We start from the raw sequence: 24,808 nt of genomic DNA on the forward strand, positions 1-24,808 counted from the left end.
GTCAAAGGTCATAACCAGAGCCCACGCCATGAAATGCCAGCTCTCAGAGGAACCAGAGCGTTCAGGGACAGGCCACCAGAATGGCCACACAGGGCTCAGATGCTTTATATAATACCCCATTCTCCAGGATTTCTGAAAATTTCACTTGCTTCAATTTAAACCCACTCTCTCTTGAGCGGTTACATGGGAAGATGAAAGAATGCCGTCAAGAACCTTCCTTCTGTCCCTTCTCTACAAAGCAAGCTCCTCTGACTCCAGAAGCATCTCAACATCGTGTGTTATTTTAAGAAAAGAGATGAATCAGGTGATTTTTTGGGGGGGAAGGTCATTTAAGACAAAAGGTAACCGCTGAACAATGAATATAACAAGATGGCATTTCGTTTTTTTCAAAGGTCATAGAAATGAATGGGTGACTTTGGAAAAAGGCCAGACAGCTCATCAGGCACCAGGTCTTCCCACTGGACCTCAGCTGCTCCAGGAGACACACAGAGATGGCAAATTGTCCCCCAGGAGAACATGGCCTGGAAGCTTCCACCTGAGCTGCCCAGACTCCACCAAGGTCACCACACCTGCCTCAGCCTCTCCAGGAGGCAGGTGCTTCACCTGAATTTGCACAGCCCCAGCTCCGGTTATTTCCCAGTGCTTGGAGGAGAGAGTAATGTGGTCACCCACTGGCCCTTTCCACCCTTCCCACGGTTTTGGAGGTTTGCAGGGCTCCCCAAATTGCAGCAAGAATCGGAGATGCATCACTCTGCCGGCCTCACTGCTGGGTGGAGTCTCCTGAAACTCCAGGTACAGGGGCCCTGCTCACACCCTGTATGTGCAGCCTTCGTTGTTTGATTTTTAAGAGGAAGAAACAGAATCCTTCCAGCATAGTATTCATTTAAGAAATCCAGGTTGGGATGAAAAGACCATTTCATGTTGGGGAACGGGGGTTCTGTGTGATCACGTTCAGTGCATCTGCACGGTACCCTGTGCTCAGGTTGTAAAGCGACACGGATTTCAAAGTCCTCTGTGAAAAACCCGAAATAGTGCTGAGATAGTTACACTCTGTGAAAGCTTCTAGCTCTCAGTCCTGGGTTTCCTGCTCGTCCCGGGTTCTCTCCAGTCCTGGGTCCCCTCTTCTGTCCTGAGTCCCCTCTCAGTCCTGGGTCCCCTCTCCCATCCTGGGTCCCCTCTCAGTCCTGGGTCCCTCTCAGTGTTGAGTCCTCTCACACGTGATTCTCCTCTGAACACATGTAGGCTCCACCTTTTTCTGCTATTTGTGCCCCTGTGGCTGCTGACTCTGGGTTGTTGTGCCGCTGCCATGTTAGTTCCTGCCAGCCCCACCCCTGACCTGATGAAAGAATCCATCCCATCAGAATGAGCCTTGCACGGACCACCAGCCAGGAGCGACTGGAAGCCTGGGGCCTGCCCACAGGTAGCCCTGATCACGGGCAAGCTGCAGGGCCATTTCTGGAGCAGATCCCGAAGGCCTGGGGCCCCTTAGCATTTCCTCTCCCTGCCCCAGGGGAAAGAGAAGAAGCTGAAATCAGGCCGCATACCAGGTATTCTCCTGGGGCAAATTCGTTACCCAAACAGAGGTTCTGAGCATTTATAAAATATAAATGACAGGATGTCCTAAGGATTAGAAATAGCATAAATAAGGTGAATGGCACATGGAGAGCTGCTGTCCATAGAGCTACCAGGGCATCCCGGGGACTGGGCCTGCCTACAAGCCCCACAGTGTCACTGCTATACCACGGGGACCCCCACCCCAAAGTACACAGGCTTTCCCATGCTCAGCATGAACACCACCAAGCCACAAGCAGAGCCTGCAAAGCCACCAGCTGCCTCTAAACCACACTTGGAGTAGCCGGTGTTCCAGAAGTCAAGCCCTGAGGCAGCACAACGCGTCTTCAGGGTGTGAAGACACAGGCGCCCGCCTGTCATTAATCGTTTGCACCCACATGGGGTTAGGACTATATATTTTCTCTCTCCTCTCAGAGATAACGAAACCACAAAATCATAGTCAAGATCTCTCCCGAGCTGTCTAAGACAGAGAAAGGTAGATACTAGAACTTTCAGTTTGTTCCTGAAAATATATCTGAACACACACACACACACACACACACACACACACACACACACAAACACGTGCACGCGTGTGCAGATATCTAGTCAGTACTGGAAGAATAAATAGGACAACAAAAGAGAAAACTGTTGGCAGGAGGGCCTGTCCTTTCCTAGAAATCCTCTCAGTGCATTCACTGACTGGCAACCCCGTTTTCTAGAAGACTTAATGCAGCAACAGTAATTTAACACACTGTTTCCATCTTTTGAAAAACTGCTGAAGATCTTAGCTGCCTTTCGGCCATTTAATGGCATAGTAACGCCATTTGTCGTAATGACAGTAATGGGATGTGTTTCTTACATCGTTTCCTTCTCTCTCCTTTTGCCCCCACTTTAAAAATACACAAATGTTTAAAAGTATATACAAAATATGTCCTGAGGCTATTGCATCTGCCTTGGCCAAGGATCTTCCCAAACAAGCGGAGCCAAACAGACCCCAAAAGCTCTGCTGTGGACTCTGAGGCTTGGCAGGCACTCCAGGTCCTGGATACCCAGGGACCGTCCCGGGGAATCTGGCCCATGGACACTTGTTCCATCTACTCCCCTGGTCTTCAGTCTTCTACACTGATTTTGTCTCCATGGGCCACCAGATACAAGTGTGATGTGACCAGCCCCCCACCTGTCTGCGGGGGAGTGTAACCTGCTTTCTGGTGCAAGCTGTCACAGCCTTTCATAGCCAGGGCCACGCCAGGCTGTGACTCCTGTTGGAATACTGGATCCCCCAATGACTCGAATCAGCTAACTGACAGGCTCAGCCATTACACAGTGCGACGTGTTGAAGGGGACAAAAGTCACCTGAAGAGACCCAGACCCAAGGGCATGCAAGAAGTCAAACTAGTTAAAGAAAACCAGAATTTCCTATTTATTCTAAATTCTGCAGTTCAAACTCTCTCGCTTAGGGATTCAACTTCCTTGAGCCCAAAATGGAAAATTCAGAGGCGAATGATGTCTGTGAGCCAGGAAAGCAGCAGAGCACAGACACGAAGGATAAGAAGAGGCGGCAAACAAGACAAGTTCAAGCCCAAATCTGCTCCACAGCTGCGTGGCCCTGAGCAGATGATTTGAAGTTGCTTTTGAAAAGGGAGGGCATGTCTCACTTACTCCTAAGCTTTTCGGTAAGGATCAAACAAACCAACTGCATGTAAAGTGCCGAGCCCACAGGAGCTGCTGAGTAGATACTACGATGGCTCGTGAGATGTTCGTCTTCAGTCCACACCAGGAGCAAACGCAGCTGGTTCAAAACATTTCATCAAGTAGAAACTCTTAATGCCTCTGCAAGTTCTGGATGACCGAGAGCCAAAGGCAAGTTACGCTGAGAACCAGAGAAATGTGTCAGGAGGGTAAACGGGCGTCCGACTTACCCCCAAAACCCCAAAGCGCTCGGCCAGGCTCCAACCGCAGAGAAAGTCGATCTCAAACTTGTGGTTCAGAACCACGATGGCGTTTTCTTTCCCAAACTGGGGGTAGGCCTGGGGGTCCGTGTGGATGATACACTCGGTGCCCGACCACCACTCCAGCAGCATTACCAGCTCTGGAACAAAGCACAACAGACAGGCGTTTATTTCCTGCGTCCTTTGTGACCCAGGGCTGGCTCCGCTTGATGGGCTGGGAGCAAGGCTTCTGCCCTCCTGGCTGGGGGGCAGACGGCAACTATTCTAGGGGTAATGTTTCAATCACTCCAGCCCAGACCCCAGTCCCTGAAAGGGTCTAGACACGGAGGGAAAAACGAGAAAGATTCCACAACGGTCTCCAGGGAAGGATGGAAAGCTTTGACAAGACAAATGACTTGCATTCCTTGATGAAGTACCTTGGGGAAAAATAAATCAGAAAGCCTGAATCCATCAAGAATTCATGCCCTGTGTTTACAGCAGCGTGAGATGATATACAGAATTCTTAACATCCTGCGGAATGACTAATTGGGATACTTATAAACCCTATCAAAGAACACTAAATACCCAATTTTTCTCTCGCATCTGAGACATTTAAGTGCACGAGGTGTGAGAGCTTCGGCATGAGGGCGCAGAAATCCTGGCACCTGAAGGGTGGGGGTCAGTCAGAGCAGTTACCCCGCTGGCCTATGGGAAAGTATTAAAACAGTTGTTCTAGGAGCTTGTGAAAAATAGAAAAGTCTCTCTTTCTTCTTCCGGCACCATGACCAATTTGACTTTATCCAGTGAACAATTCCCAAATCTGGTAGCCTCAGGAAAAGTCTCTATGTGGAAATTGTCCAGAAAAACAGTTGAACGTTGGTGATTACAACTATAGCTACATAGCAGTTTGAAATGAACTGTTAAAGGTGTTTGGTAGCTGAATGGGTGGGTGTGCAAGTCCCCTGTGAAGGTCGCACCCTATTTTTATCACTGGTTAGTGGGGTACACATTTAGCAGAGAACTCACTCACTCATTACCCCCTAACACACACACGCACACAAACACACACACGCATGCACGCACACAAGCACGATCCTGACTCTGACCAAACTGCATGTCTTAAAGGTTTGAATGGCTCCTTTCGGAAACCTTTCTCCTTGAGGGTGGAGATGGATGCTTTTGAAACGAAACATGAGGAACTCTCTAGAAGGCATTGCAGTCCAGTTTCTAAGCAGTGAGCACTGTGGGACTTCGGACAAATGAACCGCACAGTGGCTCAGTGCCCTAATCTTAGAATGGGGTTGCTTCCTAGGGTTCTGTGAGAATGAAGGTACATGTCATATCATAAGTTCCCACCAGATCCAGGCATTCCATGTCTACCAGTATCATTACAAACAAACCCAAACACTCCCCTTACTTGACAGTGAAAAGTGCCGGCCATTTCCTGAGTGGAGAAAATGCCAAGTCCCCAGTCAGCTGTCCCACAGGCAGTGACATCAGTGGGGCCTAGAGTGGTGGGTCGAGGAACAAAGATCAGTGTTCAGAAGGGCTAGCAGGGCAGCCCTGCTGGCAGGGACAGAGGGACAGTTTGCTACCACTGGGTAGACAGATGCTTCTAGTGCTGCCCTGATTTCTTTTAAGAGATAGTGGGCAGGACAGCCAAATCCACTGTGGCCATGAAGCCCGGAAAAGTCCCAAAGCAGAGCTCCACGGGAGCAGTGAGACGAAGCTGACTTGTTCCCCGGGACTCACATCCCGCTGTCGTTCTGCAAAGGTCTCCTGAATGCCTCTCTGTGCCTTGCTCCTCCCCTCCCAAGGTCAGGCTGTGCCCCGAGTCACAGGTTCCCCAATACCCTTCATAGCACTTATCACCGCTTGTGATGCAGCCTGAGGGTGTGACCCCCGTACAGACAGCTAGCCCCAGCAGGCAAGGACTGCGCTGTTTGGTCACGCTCACCCCAGCCTTAACTCCAGGACCCAGCATGGTGCCGGCACCTTTATGCTCACAGCACACCTTGGTGACCTAATGTGTGCAGGCATGAAGCAAGGGACAGGGGAGTAACAGCCGACATAGGGTCAGGCTCCTCCCCTCCCCGTGCCTGGTGTGACGGGACAGGAAACACTTGCTCCTAGGATGGGTGAGAGCTGAGTTTCATGCTGGTGGATTTGGGGCTCAGACATCCAGGCTGCGGTCCTACTGGTGCCGCTCACTGGTCGTGAGACTTTCAGCCTGTTTCTCAATGTCTCCGAAGTCTCAGAGTTCTTGTCTGTACAGAGGGACAGGAGAAGCTTTCAGAGACGCTGTGTGTACTGAAGCAGACTGTGTTGTCAGGACACCAGCCATGAAGTTGGACAGGAAACCAATATGCAGTCAGCCGTTTATTACTATTGTACATCTGGGAAATTTATAGCACACAGGTGCTGTGGTCACTGAAGGGGGTGGGGACAGAGACAGGCAGAGTGTTACAGTGACTTCTGCACCACAGGAAGGAGTTATGATTTATGATTTCATAACAGAAAAGTCCCTGGAGCATTTTTAAATAGGCACACAGCAGCATAATTTTCATTCTGAAAAGATCAGTCTGGCTGACGTGGGGCCAGATCGGGAAGCCAGGTGGAAGCAGGGAGGCCAGTGAGGAGGCGACTGCAGTTGCCCAGTGAGAGGTGATGGTGGCTGGGACCAGGTGGTGACGGTGGAGAAAGGCCTGATTTCTCACTCATCCCAATAGGCTGGTAGTTACGCAACTGAACACTAAATGTCATGGGGCTGAAGAGTTTTCCTTCCTGTTTTTTCACTTCTTTTTTTTTTCCACCAAAGAGTATACAGAGGAAAATGTGAAATTCCCTTTGCTGGCTTGTAATGTGTCGATTAGGCTAAGCTGCACTACATTTCCCAGAATCCCCTTCCTTGTTTGTTTCCAGTTAAGGGGGCCCACAAGGGACATTCTTGGGAGGTTTGGCAGGTGGCAGGGAACCAGCACCATTTGGTAGGTCACACATAGTGTTGCTGATTCACCTCCTCACCGTGGAGCCAGAGCAGCTGGGCCTGCGACTGCTCCTCCTTTCGTCCCTGCCAGCTTTCCTGACACCTGGGCCAGGTGTGCGTGTCTGCTCTGTGACGAAGGGGCCCCACCATCAATGAATGCCAGGTGCAGTAAGAACTGGCAGGGGGTTCGGTCTGTCCTTGCAGGGCTGCAGATATGTTTGGGGGACCTAATCTTTTGATCACCCCTAGGTTACATATATCACCCCGTCCTGCCTGCCTGCCCGGGGACTTCAAGCTCCAGCACGAGCTGCAGAGATGGCCTGACCGGCTGCCACAAATGCATAAAGACCAGTCCCTGTACAGGGGTATCTCCCAGTGGCTCTGCTTCTCTAGCTGGACCCTCGGGAGGCCCTTCTTCCTCCCCACCCCCAATCTCACTGCCATTTCCAGGGTTAACCACTCATACCACGTTTCCCCAAAAATAAGACCTAACCAGAAAATAAGCCCTAGCATGATTTTTCAGGATGACATCCCCTGAACATACGCCCTAATGCATCTTTTGGAGCAAAAATTAATATAAGACCCAGTCTTACTTTCGAGGAAACATGGTAACAGTTTGGAAGGTAGTCTTCTGGTCCTGCTCCTCGGCATTTACACACAGGACATGCATGTACACATGCACACACATGCACACACAATTCCCCCCCACAAACGGGTTCACGTTTTATTGATGTTTGTAAACTATATATATATATATGTACTCTCCAAACAGCATATTTTGGATCTTTCCATGTTAGTACATATATATAATTATATTAGCAAATATTTATTGGGTTCTGGCCAGGGGTGGGCACTATTCCAAGAGCTTTCCACCTGATATTGCATGAAGTCCCATTACTAACCCTATGAGAGTATGAGGTACTATTATTATCCCCATTTTAAATATGAAGAAATGGAGGAATAGGGATATCTTTCATTCTTTGTTCAATAGATGAAACTCTCATGTTTTTAGGTCAAATATAGCCAGAATGTCAACTTTGTAAAGGGTAACAGTCACCGTACAGCAGTGGATTTGCCATAATTTATACAGACATTCTGCCATTGATTAGCATTGGCTCCTTGTTCTTTTTACTGCTACAAATAATACTGCATTAAACATCTTTGAAAGTGCATGTTATTCTTTTTAATACTTGGGAAAGTATTTCTCCAACATAGTTATACCAAAAAGGGGAATTACGGATTGAAGAGTATGCATAGTTTTACATTTTATGGATATTTCCAAATTTCCTTCCAGAAAGGTCCTCCCAATCCATGCTGGAATCCACAGTGTGGGAAAGGGTCTCTTTCCTGCTGCCTGGGCTACCTCCGTGAGGTCCGTGACGGTCGGGGCCAAGTGTGGAGTCCACCCGTTCCTACAGAGCATGGAGTCACTCTGTACCCGTGGAATCCTCCAGGTGGCAGCACCCAAGGAACCCAAGGCTCCTTCGTCTTTGTAGCTCCACATCCTTGCCCCAATATCCAACACACAGTAGGTACTCACAATCCTTTTGCCTCAAGTTGAAGGACCTACTGGCTGATGTTTTACTGAATGTTCTTACTGTGTTTTCTCAAAAATAAGACCTAACTGGAAAATAAGCCCTAGCATGATTTTTCAGGATGCCATCCCCTGAACATACGCCCTAATGCGTCTTTTGGAGAAAAAATTAATATAAGAACTGGACTTATTTTCGGGGAAACACAGTATGTAAATAGCTGCCCACAATTCACCAGCACCTCTGTGAACTGAGATTTCATCTACTTTCCTGTGGGGCTGGTCTCAAGGTGACAGGCCAGGGCCTGGCTCAGGCTTCCTCTGACGTTTCACAGCCGCTGCCAGGCAGCCGTCTTTCATACTGACGATCACCTACCTAACGGGGCTGCTCCACGTGAGGTGGGACACTCCAGACAGATGCACTTCATACCGCCATGTGTGGAATGTCAGGGCTTCAGACTGCCTGGGGCTCAGGGAGGTGGCGGTGCCCTCAGCCCTCAGCCCTCACGCCCCTGGGGTTCTGTGAGGTCCTTCAGAAGCTCCATCCGCTTACCACCCATTAGTGCTGCCCACTCACCATCTGCCTGGGGTGGCGGCAGATCACAGAAGTGCTTGACCCTCTGCCTCCATGGAAACGGTGGCACCATTTCCTTTCAAAGGACACTCTGTGGAGCCTCCAATTTAACTGAGAAGGGTACCAAAGGGCATCTGTGCAAGCCGTCCTGAAGGGAGCTGTAGGCAGGTGAGGAGGCCACGGAGAAAGCAGGGTCCTCCCGCTCTTTATTTAGGGGACAGCCCTTGTCGAGGCTCTCAGATTGCAGTCCTACCAGCTATCACCACGAGGCCAGGAGTCAATAGTAAACACCACCAGGGTTCATACGGGAGAGCAAGGACCAGCTTTTGCCCCAAAACATCTACTTTCTTGTGTGGGTGTCCAAATTAATGCACATTAAAAAACGCACAACCAGAAACAGCACTCGGGCTTTTGCCTAACAAGCCAGTAATAGCGGAGGTTAGATAGCTGGCCGGTGTGCGAGGAGTTGCATGCAGACAGGGGGTGCTCAAGGCCACGAGAGCTCCTCAAAGTTGCGACACTAACAGCCATGATTGTGTGGGGGTGGGCACGTTAGGAGGGAGGGGGACGATAAGAGGAAGATCCCAGGTGGACCTGTGGCCAGTTGCTCTTCTGTACAGTAAAGACACCCAAGTATGTAAAGCATTTAACACATGCCTGGTACAAAACCAGGGCTTCCTTCTCCTGACACGACTGCTACTACTACTAATATAGCAACAACAACAAAAGACATAATTAAGGAGCAGAGAAAAACAGGCAGGAGAGAAAAGAGAGATACACCTGGCCGAGTGTCCAGAGCCGGCAGCCCTACGCCTACCCAGACACAGACGATGCTGAGTAGTTGCACCACCTGGTCCATTCTGGTCTGGACCCCAGGAGTCCTTGTGCTCATTTCAAACCACAGTCAAGGTCTCTCCATGACCGTGGCAAATGGAGGTGCTCAGGCTCCCCGCTTCTGCACCAGACCCGTCCTCTGAGTTCCTGCTCCCTCACAGACCAACAGGACTGCTGCTTTCGCTCCTACCTGCAGCCCCTTTCGGTAGAAGGGCCGAGAACTTTAGTAAGATCAGGAGGCAAAGTTTCCACAGGATAGGCCTAGAAATCTCGGGGACTGATCGGAGCTCATTGTGCAAACACGTGTCAACTGTCAGTGTCTCCCACATCTTTGGAGATGGGAGACACGTGCTGAAGGAAAAATGGTTTTTATAATTAAGTTTATCTAATTTTAATAATTATATAATTACATATATAATTATGTGTAATCTCTAACATAAGTATATGTAATTATGTATTTATAATAGCGTTTTATAATTTAACTTTTCACTGATAATTAAACCTCTCATCCTCAAAAAACTCCCAAAATGAAGCTTTGAAATATCTTGTGTGTGAATGTCACTGTCTCCCTCCTGTACCACGTGTGCAGAAGTGTGCCTGTCCCCTGGCCTGTGCACCGGTCCCCTGGCCTGTGCCCCTGCCCACTGGCCTACACACCTGTCCCCTAGCCTGTGCACATGTACTGCACCCTACACCTGCAGGTCATTCATCAAGTTACAGGTGCCCACCCAGCACTCTGGGCCCTGTACAGAAATTGGAATAAAAACACAAAATTGAGCAATTCGTGGGAGCTGAGTAAACAGAAAGGTTTTGTCCCAGTTCTGGCCCCAGCAGGGGTCGAGCACACACAGGAGCCACGGCTGACCCCTCGTGAGCCACGGAGACGCTGTAAAAGGGCGTGGGCTTAACCAAACGCCTCTCCAATGTTGGAGGGCTTGATGCAGAGGCTGGGATTCCTGATGGAGGCCCGCTGCCTGCTGGTCCCCATCCGCCTCTGGGATCTATTGTGGAGCCAGCTAGCTCCTCGTCCCCACTCGCTGCACCCCCAGCCAGCTCCAAACTCGGCCAGAACTGGGTCCTCCGTGCCCAGCCAAGCACACAGGCCATGCTTCTCACTTCATCTCCTTTCCCCATGTCTGCCTTCCTGACCGTGCCGCACCCATCCTTCCACGTGCGATACACACCTGTTCCCACAAAATCTTAGATCCGAGGCCACACACTGTCTACCTCACCTCCTAACTCAGTGTGCTCTGCACACCTGGGCACTTGTTTGTATTTTATTCTGAACTATTTCTAGTTAATTCACCAACATGTGCCTTTTGGCCACAACAGGGTTTCAGCGCCTTCTTTCTGTGACACTCAACTGGGAGCCCAGGTGTACCTGCAACATTTCAATCCCCACCCTGGAGTCCTCCAAGCTTTTCCCACTCACACGCCCAGGTCTTCGAATGGTGCTGAGGCAAGGAGCCTATGGACAGATACACAGCATATACGTGCTATTGTAATGTCATGGGGACAATTAGGGAAACAATGTCTAGAAAGTTTCCACAGAGGGGTTTGAGAAGACCTCCAGCACGTCTCTGATGGAGGTTGACCTGGTCTGAGCTGGCAGCATGTGAAGCCAGTTCTTGACAACGCGGCCGGCACCCTCCATCTCTGTCCTCCTCCCAGCCTTCGAACAGCCTGTTTTCTACACCCCTTGGTGGGTGCGGACAGAATGGACTTGACCTGGTATGTTCTTGGAGCTCAGGTCTTAAAGAACTGATGCTGCTGTGGTGTAACTGCCGCCCAAGCCTTGCGATGGATGACAGGCCTGGGGGATGAAGGGCCATGAAAATGAGGCTTGGAACGGGGCGGAGGGGCTGTCTCCTCACCACTCACACCCGAGCAAACAGCAGAGGGGAAGCAGGTAATTGATTCAGAGGCAGAGGTGCACTGAGAGCAGGCGGTCCACATGCTACAAGCATTTACAGTATGAACCTGGGCGACTGACGTCAGGAGTGGGAAAGCCGCTTTTTATGAAGTTGGAGTCACCACTCTGCTTCCAATTATTGGGTCAAGATGTCAGAAGGAGGCAAAACATTCAGAAATACGACTGTCTTGACGGCAGAGTATAGTAGCCAGGAGAAGCACTATGCTCCCACCTTCCCTCAGAATACTCAGGTGGGAGGAGGAAAAGAAGCGCCTAGGGCGCCCTCCCCACCCTACCACTCTGGTTGTCCTGACGTTTTGACTTTTCAACACTCCCTTCCAAGAAAGCAGCTCATGGAGCCACAATACCTATGCCGTCTGATTACCCCGTCCCGGGTGTATCAGTGTTCTTATTCACCCACCAAATACTGACGCAGAGCTGCTTGGATGTGGGAGCAAAGGAATTCTAGTTGGGGGGACAAGCAGTGAGCAGCTACCCCCATAGACATATAGCATAGCTGATGGCTGTAAGTGCTGGGAGGGCAACAGAAGGGGACAGTGGGGGACACCGGGGGCCAGGCGGACCTTCCACAGAGGGCCCGAGAAGGATGGCCTCTCCAGAAGGCACTGGAAGGTCAGCATGAAGCATGATGTGCCCTCAGTAACACGACCTGCTAGAATGTAACCTCTACCAGGTAAGGGACCCGCCCTGTTCATGGTATTTCCAGGCTTAGAGCCAGGAAGGCACTCTGAGAGGCTGCCTATGTGTTGTGTCAAGTGCAGCAGCTCAGGGCAGACGAGGAGTTGGGGTCAGGGTTCTGCTGAAGCCTGAGCAGACAGAGGAAGAGAAGGAGCGGTCCCAAGATTTCTGCCCTGAGCAGCTGGGATGGACTTGCCGTTAAGTGAGCTGGAAGCTTGGGAGGAAGCGGGGGTACGTGGAGGAAGCCGGCTCTCGGGTTTGGACACATTTTCCTACTGTGGGGACCAGCAGTCCTGGCTCTCAGAGCGGGGCGGGGGCGTGCGATGGATGGCTCTTCCCTCCCTGGCCTCGCCCAGCTCCAGCCTTTGACGGCCCCCTCGCCCCCTGTCACTCTGGCCCCTGCCTTCACTGCAGCCACCTCTACTTCTCTCCCAAGCCCTGCCCATCTTCTCCTCATAACACTTTCCCACTCAGTTACCAATGAAAGTTTACTGGCCCGTTTCCACCTCAGCAGGGTGCTTGGCAAGAGGAGAAATCAGACTTCCCTGGGCCTGCACGCAGCAGGAGCTCGGGAGTACCTGGAACCATCAGCACCCGACCCGGACTTTGTTCTCTAAAGACCACCTCCCCACTGCATGTCCCTCGGGAGGCCCACTGCCCCAGGAGGCAAAGCAGCAGCACTGTGAACCGCTCCTGGGGACAGCGATGAACTTGCATCCATGGAGCGCTTCTGTCTGGCCTCCAGCTTGCTGTCCAGGGAGGCAGGCGGAGCAGGTGAAGCTCACCCCAGAATGTGGCACTTTCTCCAGGACAGAGGCAGAAAAAAAAAAGGAGATCTGTGTGTGTGGGGGGGTCTGTCTGGACCCTATTTAAATCCTGATTTAAACACACCGAGGGTGAAAAAATGTTTGGAACCAGTTGGAGAACTCTGAATCTAGATGGTATCACGTGACACTATCAAAAGATTACCGTATTTTGCCATGTATAATGCATAGCCACATTTTTGGCCCAAACGTTCAGGGGAAAAAATCTTTTGTTTCAAGTTTTTAATTCAAATTTTTATTTGTTTATATTCAGGTACTTGTTTTTTGTATTATAAAGGAATTTTAGCACTTATTTATTTATTTTTACACTTTTAACTCATAAGCATAAATAAAGGAATTTAAAACATTTATATAATATGGAATTAGTGCTACCCATGTGTAATGTGTATCTTTATTATTTTCCCTCACAAATTTGGGCTAAAAAAGTGCGCATTATACATGGCAAAATATGATAATTTTGATAGTTGTGATAATGATATTGTGATTATGTTTTTAAGATATTCTTATTCTTTACAAAACACACCTCATAATAATTTGAGATGATATTTCATAACAAACAATGTCTGGACTCACTGTAAATTTTCAGCAATTAATAATAATTCAGTAACTGTCGGTACGATAAAATATTTAAAGTTAAATCGTGGTGCTGTGAATAGAATCCTTATGCTATTCTCTCTGCTCTTATATATTTTTAAGTGTTTCATAATAAAAAGCGAAAGGAAACAAGTTCCGTCTTCCAAGGAGAATGACTCCAGGTTCAAATAAAAGGACAAACACCTTTGTCCTTAGGCATCGCTGCCCTTACGGGCAACAGGAGGGAGACAAAGAAGAGAATCTCAGGAAAGCATCCACGTGTAAAATGTAGAGCAAGGCCATATATGGATTTCCATTTTTTAAATTTCTGAGAGAGACGAAGGTTTAAACACAATTTGAAAATACTCTGTTTCAATGCCACTCATTAAGAGATTAAAGGCCTATAGTTCCCAGAGTGTAAAAGTATTCACTCCTTTCCTCTCCCTTTGCTTGATGATGGACAAGTAAGAAATTCTCATTTCCATTGTTCCCAGGGCCACCAGTAAGGTCCCCCATACCTTAGCCCCGCCACAGTGGTTGGACTCCAACCCTCAACCCTTCTCAGCACAGTGACCGTGGGGAGCTGTTGTCTCCCCTCAGTCTCCTGAGGTCTGAAGTGGAGGTAACCCCACATGTGGACTGTGGTGGAGGGCAAACGTCAGTGCCCTGGCCCGTGGTGAATAAAAGCTCTTTCATAGCTACTGGCTTGGGGCCATGTTTCTGACTCTAATCAAGTGAGCAAGTACTAAGTGCTTTCTGTGCCAGGCCTGGGCATCACAGGGGAGGGACGTCCGCACTTTCTCACAGAACTGAGATCAGCAACGTCCACGTCAGGTGGGGACTTACTAACAGGCGGCAACGTGTCTGGCAGAGAGCAGACACCCAACGGCCATGGACCCCATCCTCTCCTCCCTCGGACCCATCACACACCGACACCTCTCTTTCCTGTCTGATCCAAACCCCAGTGCCCCTTGAGACACAAGTAAAAGCCCCCTCCTTTGGAAAGCTACCCCAGACCCCAATTTCTGATGCGTGCTTGCCTTCTGAACTGCTCTTGCATGTGCCTCCGGCTTAGTGACACGGGTATGTATGCTGTGGGGCTCCTTTCCACTCTTGAGCTATGATGAAAAGTGGTGTTACTCAAATTCCCAGAGGTTTCTGGAAGCTTAAACTTCTACTACCCCCGCCTAAAGTCTCCGTCAGAGTGGTCCTTCCAGAATGACTTGCCAAGTTGCTTTAAGAAAACAAAGGCTCTGAAGCCAAGAAGTAAGAAGCCGTGGTCGTAACGCTGCATGTTCCCCTTCCCAGACACACAAAGATGCGATCCCTTGTGAAGCCTCAGGCCCACGTGCTCTACTCGAAGATGGAGGGCCCTTCCTGCATCCTTGAATGGAAGTTACACTTCTGAAGCTGGGTGCTCACTGTGTGCATGTCGGTGGGACACACGTTCAACCTGGAAGTAGGGTACGTGACATAGTCTTCTCAAAGCAAAATGTAAACACAGATACCAAAGACAGTACAGACATGTGCAGATGTCACCTGAGAGAGGACAAATGATTTCCAGGCCAGACTCAGAAACCAACTTCATCTAAAGAAAGGGACACATTTGTAGAGAAAAATGCGTCGACTGGAAAGCACATTGGTCATTCAGGATGAATGGCCGCGTCACCTCCCAGAGCGAGCGCTGACAGTGACCCGTGTTCCGCCTCCATGGCGGATACACCTCGCCCACTGCATACCCAGTCACTGGGGGTGCCTGCATCCACCCAGCTGCCTTTGCTGAGATGGAAAGTGTCCTCATCGGCCTCCTGAGTGCAACCTGAACCCACCTGTACACCAGCTTCAGAGCAAAACCGTGTCAGTCAGCCAACACAAGTGCTCCCTCCCTCTTACCGTCTCTGCTGAGAGCTGGACCAACTGCATTCCAACTTTCCTATGTGTTTCGTAAGATGGCTTAACACGAGTTCACTGGAGCCTGATTAAAATAATAGCAAATCGAATGTCTTAGCCTACGAAACTGAGGATTCAGCTCTGGAATGTGGTACCAACCTATGGGACCTGCACTCAGGAGCTTCTCCACAAACAGCCACTGACGTGTCGCCAAGAATTTGAACTCACAGCAAACTCACAGGTCACCCGCTCACACACTTCGGTCTCCCCTGCCCCCCTCTGTCCATGGCCCAGGTCCTGTCAGTCCCACTTTGTCCACGTCTACTGCTATCCCTCCTCTTTTGCATTTTCAATGTGCCCTTGGTCACCCCTTGATGACTTTCCCTTTCGTCTCTGCCTCTAGTTTTACCTGCTCCTCTCGTCCAGTCTGTGTCCGACGCCAGCGTAACCCTGTCAACACTGTCACTGGCCCCTCACCACCTGCAGAGGACCGGGACTCCGTAACCAGGCCCTACTGACGGGTCAACGCTTTTCCACTTTTTTCCACCACACACCTCGAGCCTCCATGCTGTTCCTGGAATTATCTAGAACTCACTGTACCTACTCCAAGCTTTAGCCTCCTGCTCAAGCTGTTTTCTTGGCCCCAAAGGCCCTTCCTTTCTGTACCAACCTTATCTGTCTTCCAAGTCTCAGCTCAAATGAAGTCACATCTGTGAAGTTTTCCTTGATGCCCCTCTCCTCTTCCCTCCATCAGAAGTAATTTTTCTCTCTTCTAAATCTCCCACTGGGAACAATGCATACCGTTAGTACTTTGCAGTCAGACAGCCTGGATGTGAATTCCCATCCCATCATGCTTCCAGGCATATCCTCCGTTTGGCTCAAAACATTTTTATAAAAGTTCTCTACAGATTTGTACAGTCTTATGGCAACAGGGTCCTGGGGAGCACGGTGGAAAAAATTGTCACTAATACTTGGATTGCTTCTTTTGTCTCTTTTCTTGCATGTGTCTGTATTATTGCTGCGAACTGTCTCCAATGACATAAACTGGCAACTGTGGGAGCTATCTCCCTGCTAATGAAGCTCCTCGCTGATAATTCTAGGCACCCCGAGGAAGAAGGGGCGTGTGAGGTTGTGAGAGCCAGTCACGAGGGGTAGAGTGTGGAGGAGAAACTGTACCAGAAAGTGACCACTGCCTGACCGCTGCTGGACCCTTGAGCTAGATCCAGCTCGAGCGGGTCAGAACAGAGATGGCCTCCAGTAAGTCCCCTCAGAGACTGTGAGCGACCCCTCCCCTATGCCCCAGGCCTGCTGGCTCCTGGAACAGACCTTTGCCCTGCAGGCATTTTCCCCTTATCTGGGGTGGGTCACGCCCCAGTACCCCATCCATCCTGCCCTGTTCTATATAACCCCCTTAGCACCTGCCACATGGCTTGGAGAACATCCATGTCCTTTCCCTGCCACTCAAGACGCTCCTCTTAAGCAAGTTCCCTTAATAAACTCTTGATGTAAGGGTGGAACTGTCAGCCTTTTTCTCTAGTCCCAGTGAATTGCCCATCTTGTTGTGCTGCCTGCAGCCTGCAGGACAGGGCTTGCGCAAATATCGGTAAGTATTTGTCATTCTACAACCTGGGAGACAGGGCGCGTTTCAGCTAAGAGAACATTCAAAAGATCCAGATCACGTCAAAAATGAGTTAAGACTGGTAGCGTCCTCAAGGCCATTCATTAAGTTCTTTTTTAATTCTAAAATTTACCTTAAGAAACTACTAATCTCTTTAGGAACATTTAAAGCAAAGTTTAAAATCTACTTAAGATAAATACCTATTCTAAATTTTCATCTATTTAATGTCTTCTCTCACTGAAATATAATTTGCTTATTTTCATAATTCAAATTCATTACTCACAGAAAAATACATATACTGTGATTTTGAAAAGGATAAAAACATTAAAATGCTAAAAGAGACACAATTCCCCAAATAATTTTTAGGGCCTGAAGTGTGAAGGAGAAACTACACTGAAATTGATTTTTAAAAAAACTTTTCTTCACACGACACATTGCTGCCTTCTCTCAACCTAGGAGCCAGCCTATAGGACTTTTAACTTTGTCTTTTCTAAAAGAGCAACTTCTTTGCTAGGGCAACTTTTAATAGTGGAGGGGAATGTGTACATTGTTTATTCTTCTCAGACTTGGACTAAACAAGGTCACCAGATAGTTCAGAAATTATCTGAAATCAGTTGGTTCAAGTGAGACTTCTTACTAGTGGTTACAAGAAGGTCATATACTGTCCCTACTGCCAGATACAATACCAAGTGCCCAGTGAAATTTGACTACGGGATAAACTACAAATTATTCGTTAGCGTAAGTATGTCTCATGCAATGCTAAATGAAAGATATAGTTATACTAAAGGATGCACCATGCACTTTCTGGGACAGTCATGCCAAAAATTTATTCGTTTATGTGAAATTCAAATTTAACTGGGAGTCCTGAATTTTCATTTGCTAAATCTGGCAGTCTGAATCCTTATCAACCCAGCAGTTGTCATGGCAACAGGCCCCCATGTGGTGCTAGGAAGGCAGTTCCAGAAGGGCTGGAAACTTACAGCCATCGGCAGGTCCTGGGGTCTCGTCAACGTCACCTGGTGCAACCCTGACAGCCATCTGGCAAGACGGGCATTTACTCCCCATTCTACAGATGACAACATGGAAGTCCGTGGCTTTCCCAAGGTCGTGCAGATTCACGGGAGCAGGATTACTGGCCCAGCTGCTGCCACCTGGAATCCCTGGCAGTTGGTGGCACAGCTCTCCAGCCTGCTGGCCTCATGAATATGCAGAGCACTCAGAACCTTAGCAGTTGTTACATAATAAACCTGTGCTTCAATTACGGCCTAGTCTTTCAAAGGCCCCTGAGAAACCACTTTACTGGGGTCTGTCTGAGCTTCAGCTAATCAGTGAGTGCGCATGCTGGTGATAAACTCTAATTGCTTGGCAGCCTGGGAACACCAAAGCCAAGAATGCAGAGGCTTTGGCATCTGTGAAGTGTCCTAGCTAATCCCCAGGCAGTTCTGCCTGTGAAGACTAATTAATACGGTGGCCCGGGTGGTGCAGGAGCTCTGGCATCCAGAGCTTGTGTACGTGGTGGTGGGATGAGAATGAGGGTGAGGTGGCCCTCATTCAGGCTGGGGGAGGGGACAGTGCAAGGATACAAGTGGGATGGATGACAAGGTAACGGGGTGGGGGGAGTCAAGGAAGGAGGGAAAGAGGGAACCAGTATTTATTGAGCACTTACTGTATGCAGGCAGTGAGCCAGGCTGGTCACACACTACTCATTTATTCAGCTCCATAGTCACCAGCAGGATGAGTGTTATCCTGTACAGGTACAGACACTGAGGCTTCCAGGACTGAGGACTCCTGGGGGCACAGCCCCACGCTCCCTCGCTCAGCTTCCTGCTGCCTTCCTGTCTCCATCACCCCTCAACTCTCACTCACTCTCACCAGCCGCAACCCCCTCACTCTCCTCACTGCTGCCCTAGAGGCCAGACAGGAACCTTGGTGCAGTTCTTTCGTGTATTTATTTGTTTTTGTGTCAATAAAGCACAAAAGGTACTTGGGCAGGCCTGGCTCTGTGTGACGTCTTAGCAGTTCTGAGATGTGCGTTTATTCTTATTTTAACATGCAAAACTGGGGCATCTTATTATCCATGGTGTGTCTTAGTTTAATTGCAGCATTTCTTTCTCTTTCTTAGAACTATGTAACCTAATGATGCACCTTACAATCAATGGCGCTTAGATTCTATGAAGCACAGATGAGACAGGTTAGTTAGCATGTCCCTAGGTAGACAGCGGGGTCCCTGGTGAAATAAACAGAAAAACAGCCATATCCTAAAACTCCAGGTCCTGGAATGTCTGCTTCACTCCAGGACAGAGACATGAGAATACGCCTTGAGGTTAATAGATAATCTCAAATCCCTTCTGGCCGGACAAAGGAGCAGATCTGATAGACAGGAATGGGTTCATTCCTTAATCCCTTCAGGAGGAGCAAACAGGACAGACCTGATGGATGAAGTCCATTGGAAGGTTCCAGCCCCTTCCCCAAATGAGCAAGGGAAGGTATGAAGGTAAGAGCTTTTGCCTCAGTCACCCCCATTCGGGACCCCCCACCCGCTCAGTGGCTGCCACCTCTTCTCCTGCCTCTAATAAACTATCCTCTTTTTAAAACTCCTTGCCTCTCCCTGGTCCGCGCGTGCATTCTTCAGCTTCACGAGACACGATCCCAGCCCACACCCAGAAACTGCTAGCAGATCCAACATCATTTACTTCATTTGGGGACTCACAGAAAAATATTCCTACTTCACAGACATTATAAAGAAAACAGGGTGGCCTTAGCAAACTGATGTCATTCAGAGGGGCTGTATCTAAAATTTTTGTGACCGTGTGTTTCGGACGTGCCAGAGGCTGAGGGGCGGGGTGGGCGGAAGGGAAGCAGGACTAGCGGAGGGACGGGGTTTCCAGGGCAGTGAAACCGTCCCGAAGGACCCTGTCAATGTAGATACTTGATATTCTGCCTTTCTCAAGACCGTGGAACGAGCCGTGCAAAGAGCAAACCCTACTGTGAACTGTGGACTGAAGGGAACATCGGTGTCTCAACACTGGCTCATCAACTGTAACAAATGTACAGCACGATGCAGGATGATAATACGAGGGGAAACTGAGGCAGGATGATAATACCAGGGGAAACTGAGGCGGGGAGGGGGGCGGGGCGGAGAGGAGGGGGCGGGGTTATATAGGAACGCTGCACCTTCGGCACAGTTTTCCTGTAAACCTAAAACTGCTCCTACAAAACGAAGGGTGTTAATTTAAAAACAGACAGAGTGAGGCGAGGTGGGAGGTGGGAGAAGTAGGCGGGGAGTCAGGGGAAAGCTCTGTGCTACCCCGGATGCAATGGGACCACTGGCGGGCTCCCCCAGGCATTGAGCTCGTCTGACACGGTTGGAAGGGTGGCCCACGCTGGGAGAGTGGGGAATCTAGAGGCTGAGCGTGGAACTGCAAAACGGCCTCTTGAAATGGGAGAGGGACAGTCAGAGTGGAGGAAGGGGTTATCTGTAGAATAATGGACTTTACACCAACAGGCCTCGGCTTCACACGCCTCTTCCAGAAAACCAATCACAGCTGGTCAGTCATGCAGACTTTATGTGCACCCACAAAACCACTTTCCCAATCTCCATTCCACGGAACCCCAATTCAATAACACACTGTTAGGTGATGCAATGAGTGTTTTAGGAAATTGGTCATTTGGGGAAAAATGAGACAAACTAATGTGGTCACCACCTGAATGCTCAGAACATTTAATGAGCCAATGAGGGTTTTCCCAGAGCGGCCTCAGCATGTAACTCCTGACCACAGGGAAGGGAAGGGACTGGAGTTCTCCATGGAACACAGAGCGATTGCTGATGAAGTAAGCACCTGCTTATCTCGATTTCTTAAAATTTCAGTCATCTTGGAGAAAAAAAAATTCAAGGCCTAAACCTAGTGCCCCCCCACCCCCACTGCCTTTGGCAAATATTCCACAGCAATCGCTCCCTTTTCCAACTCCCAAGGTGCCCAGGGCCTGAGCTGCACCATTAGCACCAGGCTCACGGCCGCCCTGGACGGAGGCACCCACAGACGCATGCGTTATTTCATGGGCTTAGGTTTTAATCTCCCAAACCAGACCTGAAGTTCCCCTGCTGCTCTTAATCCAGGGCAGTCATCATGCAGAAGCTTCTGGAAGGACTGGGATGGGTGGAGGGGGAGCCCGGGAAGAGAGTCTGGAGGAGACACGATGACCCAGCCCCCCTCCCAGTGAGGTTACCGCAGAGGGCACCAGCCAGGAGGGTTATGGGCCTGCGGGAATTCGTGTCTGGGAATACAATTACTCATCTGGGCTTCAGAGGAAACGTCACGGTCAATAAATATTCCCTGTTGATTAACTGAAATATGGTCTTGGCGTCACTTGTCAACAAAAATTAGATACTATGCATAGAGTTCACCTAAACTCTTCAGGCTAGCAACTTGTTAGTTGAGTATTTACTCTTTTTGGTGTATGCATATTTTCTACTTCTGTTTTTACTCCCACTCTCCCTGAATTTCCCATATATCTTTCTTCTCTCACCTTTATCTTATATTTTTATATCTTCCTCTTAAATATTCTATAATGAAGAACTGGAATACATTTCTATTGTACTTACTGATAGGCTTATAGAAGAGTTTTGTGTTATTTATTCTTAATTTTAAAAGTGGATAAGTAGAATGATTTATATATTCTTTCCAAGATATAATAAAAACCTGTAAGTTACTCTGTTTACTAAGTGTAGTCTTCAAATAATTTCCCCCTCTATGGCAGTGGTTCTCAGCTGAGTGATTTTGTGCCTCTCCCCATGGGACATCGGCCATGTCTGGAGATTGTTTTGGTTGTTACAACTTGGTGTGTGTGTGAGGGTACTATTGGCATCATGGGGTCAGGGAGAAGGGCACAGCTAGTCAGCCTACAGTGCACAGAACAGCCCCCACGACCAAGACCTATCCAGCCCCACGTGTCAATGGAGCAGAGTGTGAGAAACCGGCTTTATGCTCATCAACAGTGAAAAAGATACACCAGGACTATATCAAACTAATAAGCTTCTGCACAGCAAAAGAAACCATTGACAAAATAAAGAGGCAACCAACCAAATGGGAGAAGATTTTTGCAAACAACGCCTCTGATAAGGGGGTAATATCCGAAATACATAAGGAACTCATACAACTCAACAACAACAACAAAAAATCAATCCAATTAAAAAATGGGCAGAGGACCGGAATAGACATTTCTCCAAAGAGGAGATACAACTGGCCAACAGACAGTTGTAAAAATGCTCAACATCACTAGTCATCAGGTAAATTAAAATAAAAACCACAATGAGATATCACTTCACCCCAGTCAGAATGGCTATCATCAACAAGACAAATAGTAACAAGTGTTGGAGAGGCTGTGGAGAAACAGGAACCTTCTTACACTGTTGGTGGGAATGCAGACTGGTGCAGCCGTTATGGAAGGCAGTGTGGAGGTTCCTTAAAAAATTACAAATAGAATTACCATATGACCCAGCAATCCCTCTCCTGGGTATCTACCCAAAAAAATCTGAAAATATTTATACATAAAGACACGTGTGCTCCAATGTTCATTGCAGCTTTGTTTACGGTGGCCAAGGCATGGAAACAACCAAAATGTCCTTCGATAGGTGAATGGATAAAGAAGTCATGGTATATATACACAATGGAATACTACTCTGCCTTAAGAAAAGATGAAATAGTGCCATTCGCGAGAACATGGATAAATCTTGAGATTATTATGCTAAGTGAAATAACTAAGAAAAAGTCGAGAACCATATGATTTCACTGATATGTGGTATATAAAACTAAAAACAACAAAGGAACAAGACAAACAAATGAAGAAACAAAAAACTCATAGACACAGACAATAGTTTAGTGGTTACAAGAGGGTAAGTGGGGTGGGGGGTGGGAGATGAGGGTAAAGGGGATCAAATATATGGTGATGGAAGGAGAACTGACTCTGGGTAGTGAACACACAATGGGATTTATAGATGATGTATTGCAGAGTTGTTCACCTGAAACCTATAACTTTGCTAACATTTGTCACCCCCATAAACTTTAATTAAATAAAAAATAATAAATAAATAAAAAAGAAAAAGATACACCAGGTGCGTGCAGAGATTAGGGCTCGATTTGGTCCACACTGGCTCAGTCTGGTTCTATCTTGACTCCATTACTTCCTAGTTATGAGACTTGGGACAGGTTATTTGATCTCGCTCTGCCTCAGTTTCTTCCTCTGTAATGGTTGTTCCCAGGTTGAAACGAGCCCACACATGTTAAAGCGCCAGGCGGTAGTGCTTGGAACATTATACGTATCACTGCTTTTTCCCTTTACTTGGGCAGAGTGTTGAATGTTAACAGAAATCTGACCTAGAATTTCATATGTTTTCACAGACAAGATTATAATGGTTGTTAAGGGAAAAATTCCTTGTTTATGTTATCCAAGACTCTATATTTTAAACTCTAGAAAATCCTCAAACCAACATATTCCAGAATTATTGGCAATAGTGATTACCAATTGGTAATACTGATTCATCTGACGAAGTCCTAGGCTTAGTGTTTGAAATCCATGGTGCAGTAAGCCTTTGGAACAGATTATTTACACTCTAAACATTTTCTCACTGGCCTAGCATACAGAACATCTGGATACGATGTGCCTCACAATGCAGGTTTTTAAAAAGATCCCAGTTTGGTAATTATAGAGAAATTACAAAAACCATGAATTGGCGTCTTAGTCTCTTCTGCATAAATGACACATTACAACACCGTGCATCGGACTTGCAGAAACATACAGAAACCTCTTTATAGGACTGCAGACTCTGCTGGCCATTTCCTCTGAGCATCTGACCTTGTTGACCCCTCCCACAGCTCTTTCACTGCTGGAAACACAGGGCCGAGGGGGCCAGAGGTAAGGGCTCCAACCACATGTGGGCCCCTTGGCTTGGTTCCCGCCATGGCTGGTGTGATGGTTAGTTCTATGTGTTAGCTTGGCCATACTATAGCGCCCAGTTATTTAACTGAGGTGTGCCTATGCAGGCTCTTTGTAGATGTGGAGATAAATATATATATTTGGAGAACCGACTGGGACAGTGGACACACCAGGCCTTGTCTGAAGACAGTGGTTGGCGGAGGGCGAGCGAATGGCAGCCTTTAACCACACTCATCACCTCCGCCGGGAAGGTGCCCGGGGTTACACCGCACTACACTGCGAAACCCTGCAGAAACAATGTCGCCTTCTGGCCTCTAGGAACACCAGCTTGTCCTGTAAAATCTCTCAGAGCCTCAAACTCCTTTGAGCACCACTGGAGTGACTTGGGGATGGAGATAAAGGCAGAGGAAAAGGTTCTAAGGAAGGTTGAGAGGGACCCCAACTTTGAACTGGAGTGAATCTGGGTCTAGAGGGGAAGGAGGAAAGAAGGAAAAAGGGAGAACTTTAGAAACTCTGTACTAGTCCTTTAATCAGATGCCAGAGCGGGAACGGTAGCGTGCATCACGTCTACGAGGAAAGCACGGTAGAATAAGTTACTCATGTGAGTATTAACAACGATATATTTACTACTCACATAGAAGGCATTCAATAAGTGGTATTAATATTTTTAATTAAACTCTATGTGTCAAGTGCTACAGTAAGGACTTTATAGGCCAGTTAGTAATGGAGTGGGCTGTCTGACTCAGAGAGTTTTATTATATATGAAATGCCGTTTCATCCCCAAAGAACTGTAGTCAAGTCCTAATTTTCATTCTCCTCCTCGCCTTCCATCTCTGCCCAGTGTCTAAGGACAGCTGGGCTGGATAAAGAGAGGAAAAAAAGTGTATGTCACTGCGTTTATAATCTCAGTGACACACACAGTGCAGCATAATCTCAACTTCAGATTTTTCAG

At 48.2% G+C, this 24,808-nt stretch overlaps 1 protein-coding gene across 2 annotated transcripts in view; it reads right to left on the bottom strand.

Annotated features, from left to right (window-relative positions):
* The window catches only part of AGPAT4 (1-acylglycerol-3-phosphate O-acyltransferase 4), a 104,637-nt gene that overhangs the window by 20,214 nt on the left and 59,615 nt on the right, over positions 1–24,808 (bottom strand). For both annotated transcript variants that reach the window (XM_033103680.1, XM_033103679.1), the window contains exon 3: positions 3,474–3,643. In XM_033103680.1, coding sequence (XP_032959571.1) covers positions 3,474–3,643 — 170 coding nt within the window. The remainder of the gene's footprint in view (positions 1–3,473; positions 3,644–24,808) is intronic.

Source organism: Rhinolophus ferrumequinum, chromosome 3 (genome assembly GCF_004115265.2).
Source record: "Rhinolophus ferrumequinum isolate MPI-CBG mRhiFer1 chromosome 3, mRhiFer1_v1.p, whole genome shotgun sequence".
NCBI lineage: Eukaryota > Metazoa > Chordata > Mammalia > Chiroptera > Rhinolophidae > Rhinolophus > Rhinolophus ferrumequinum.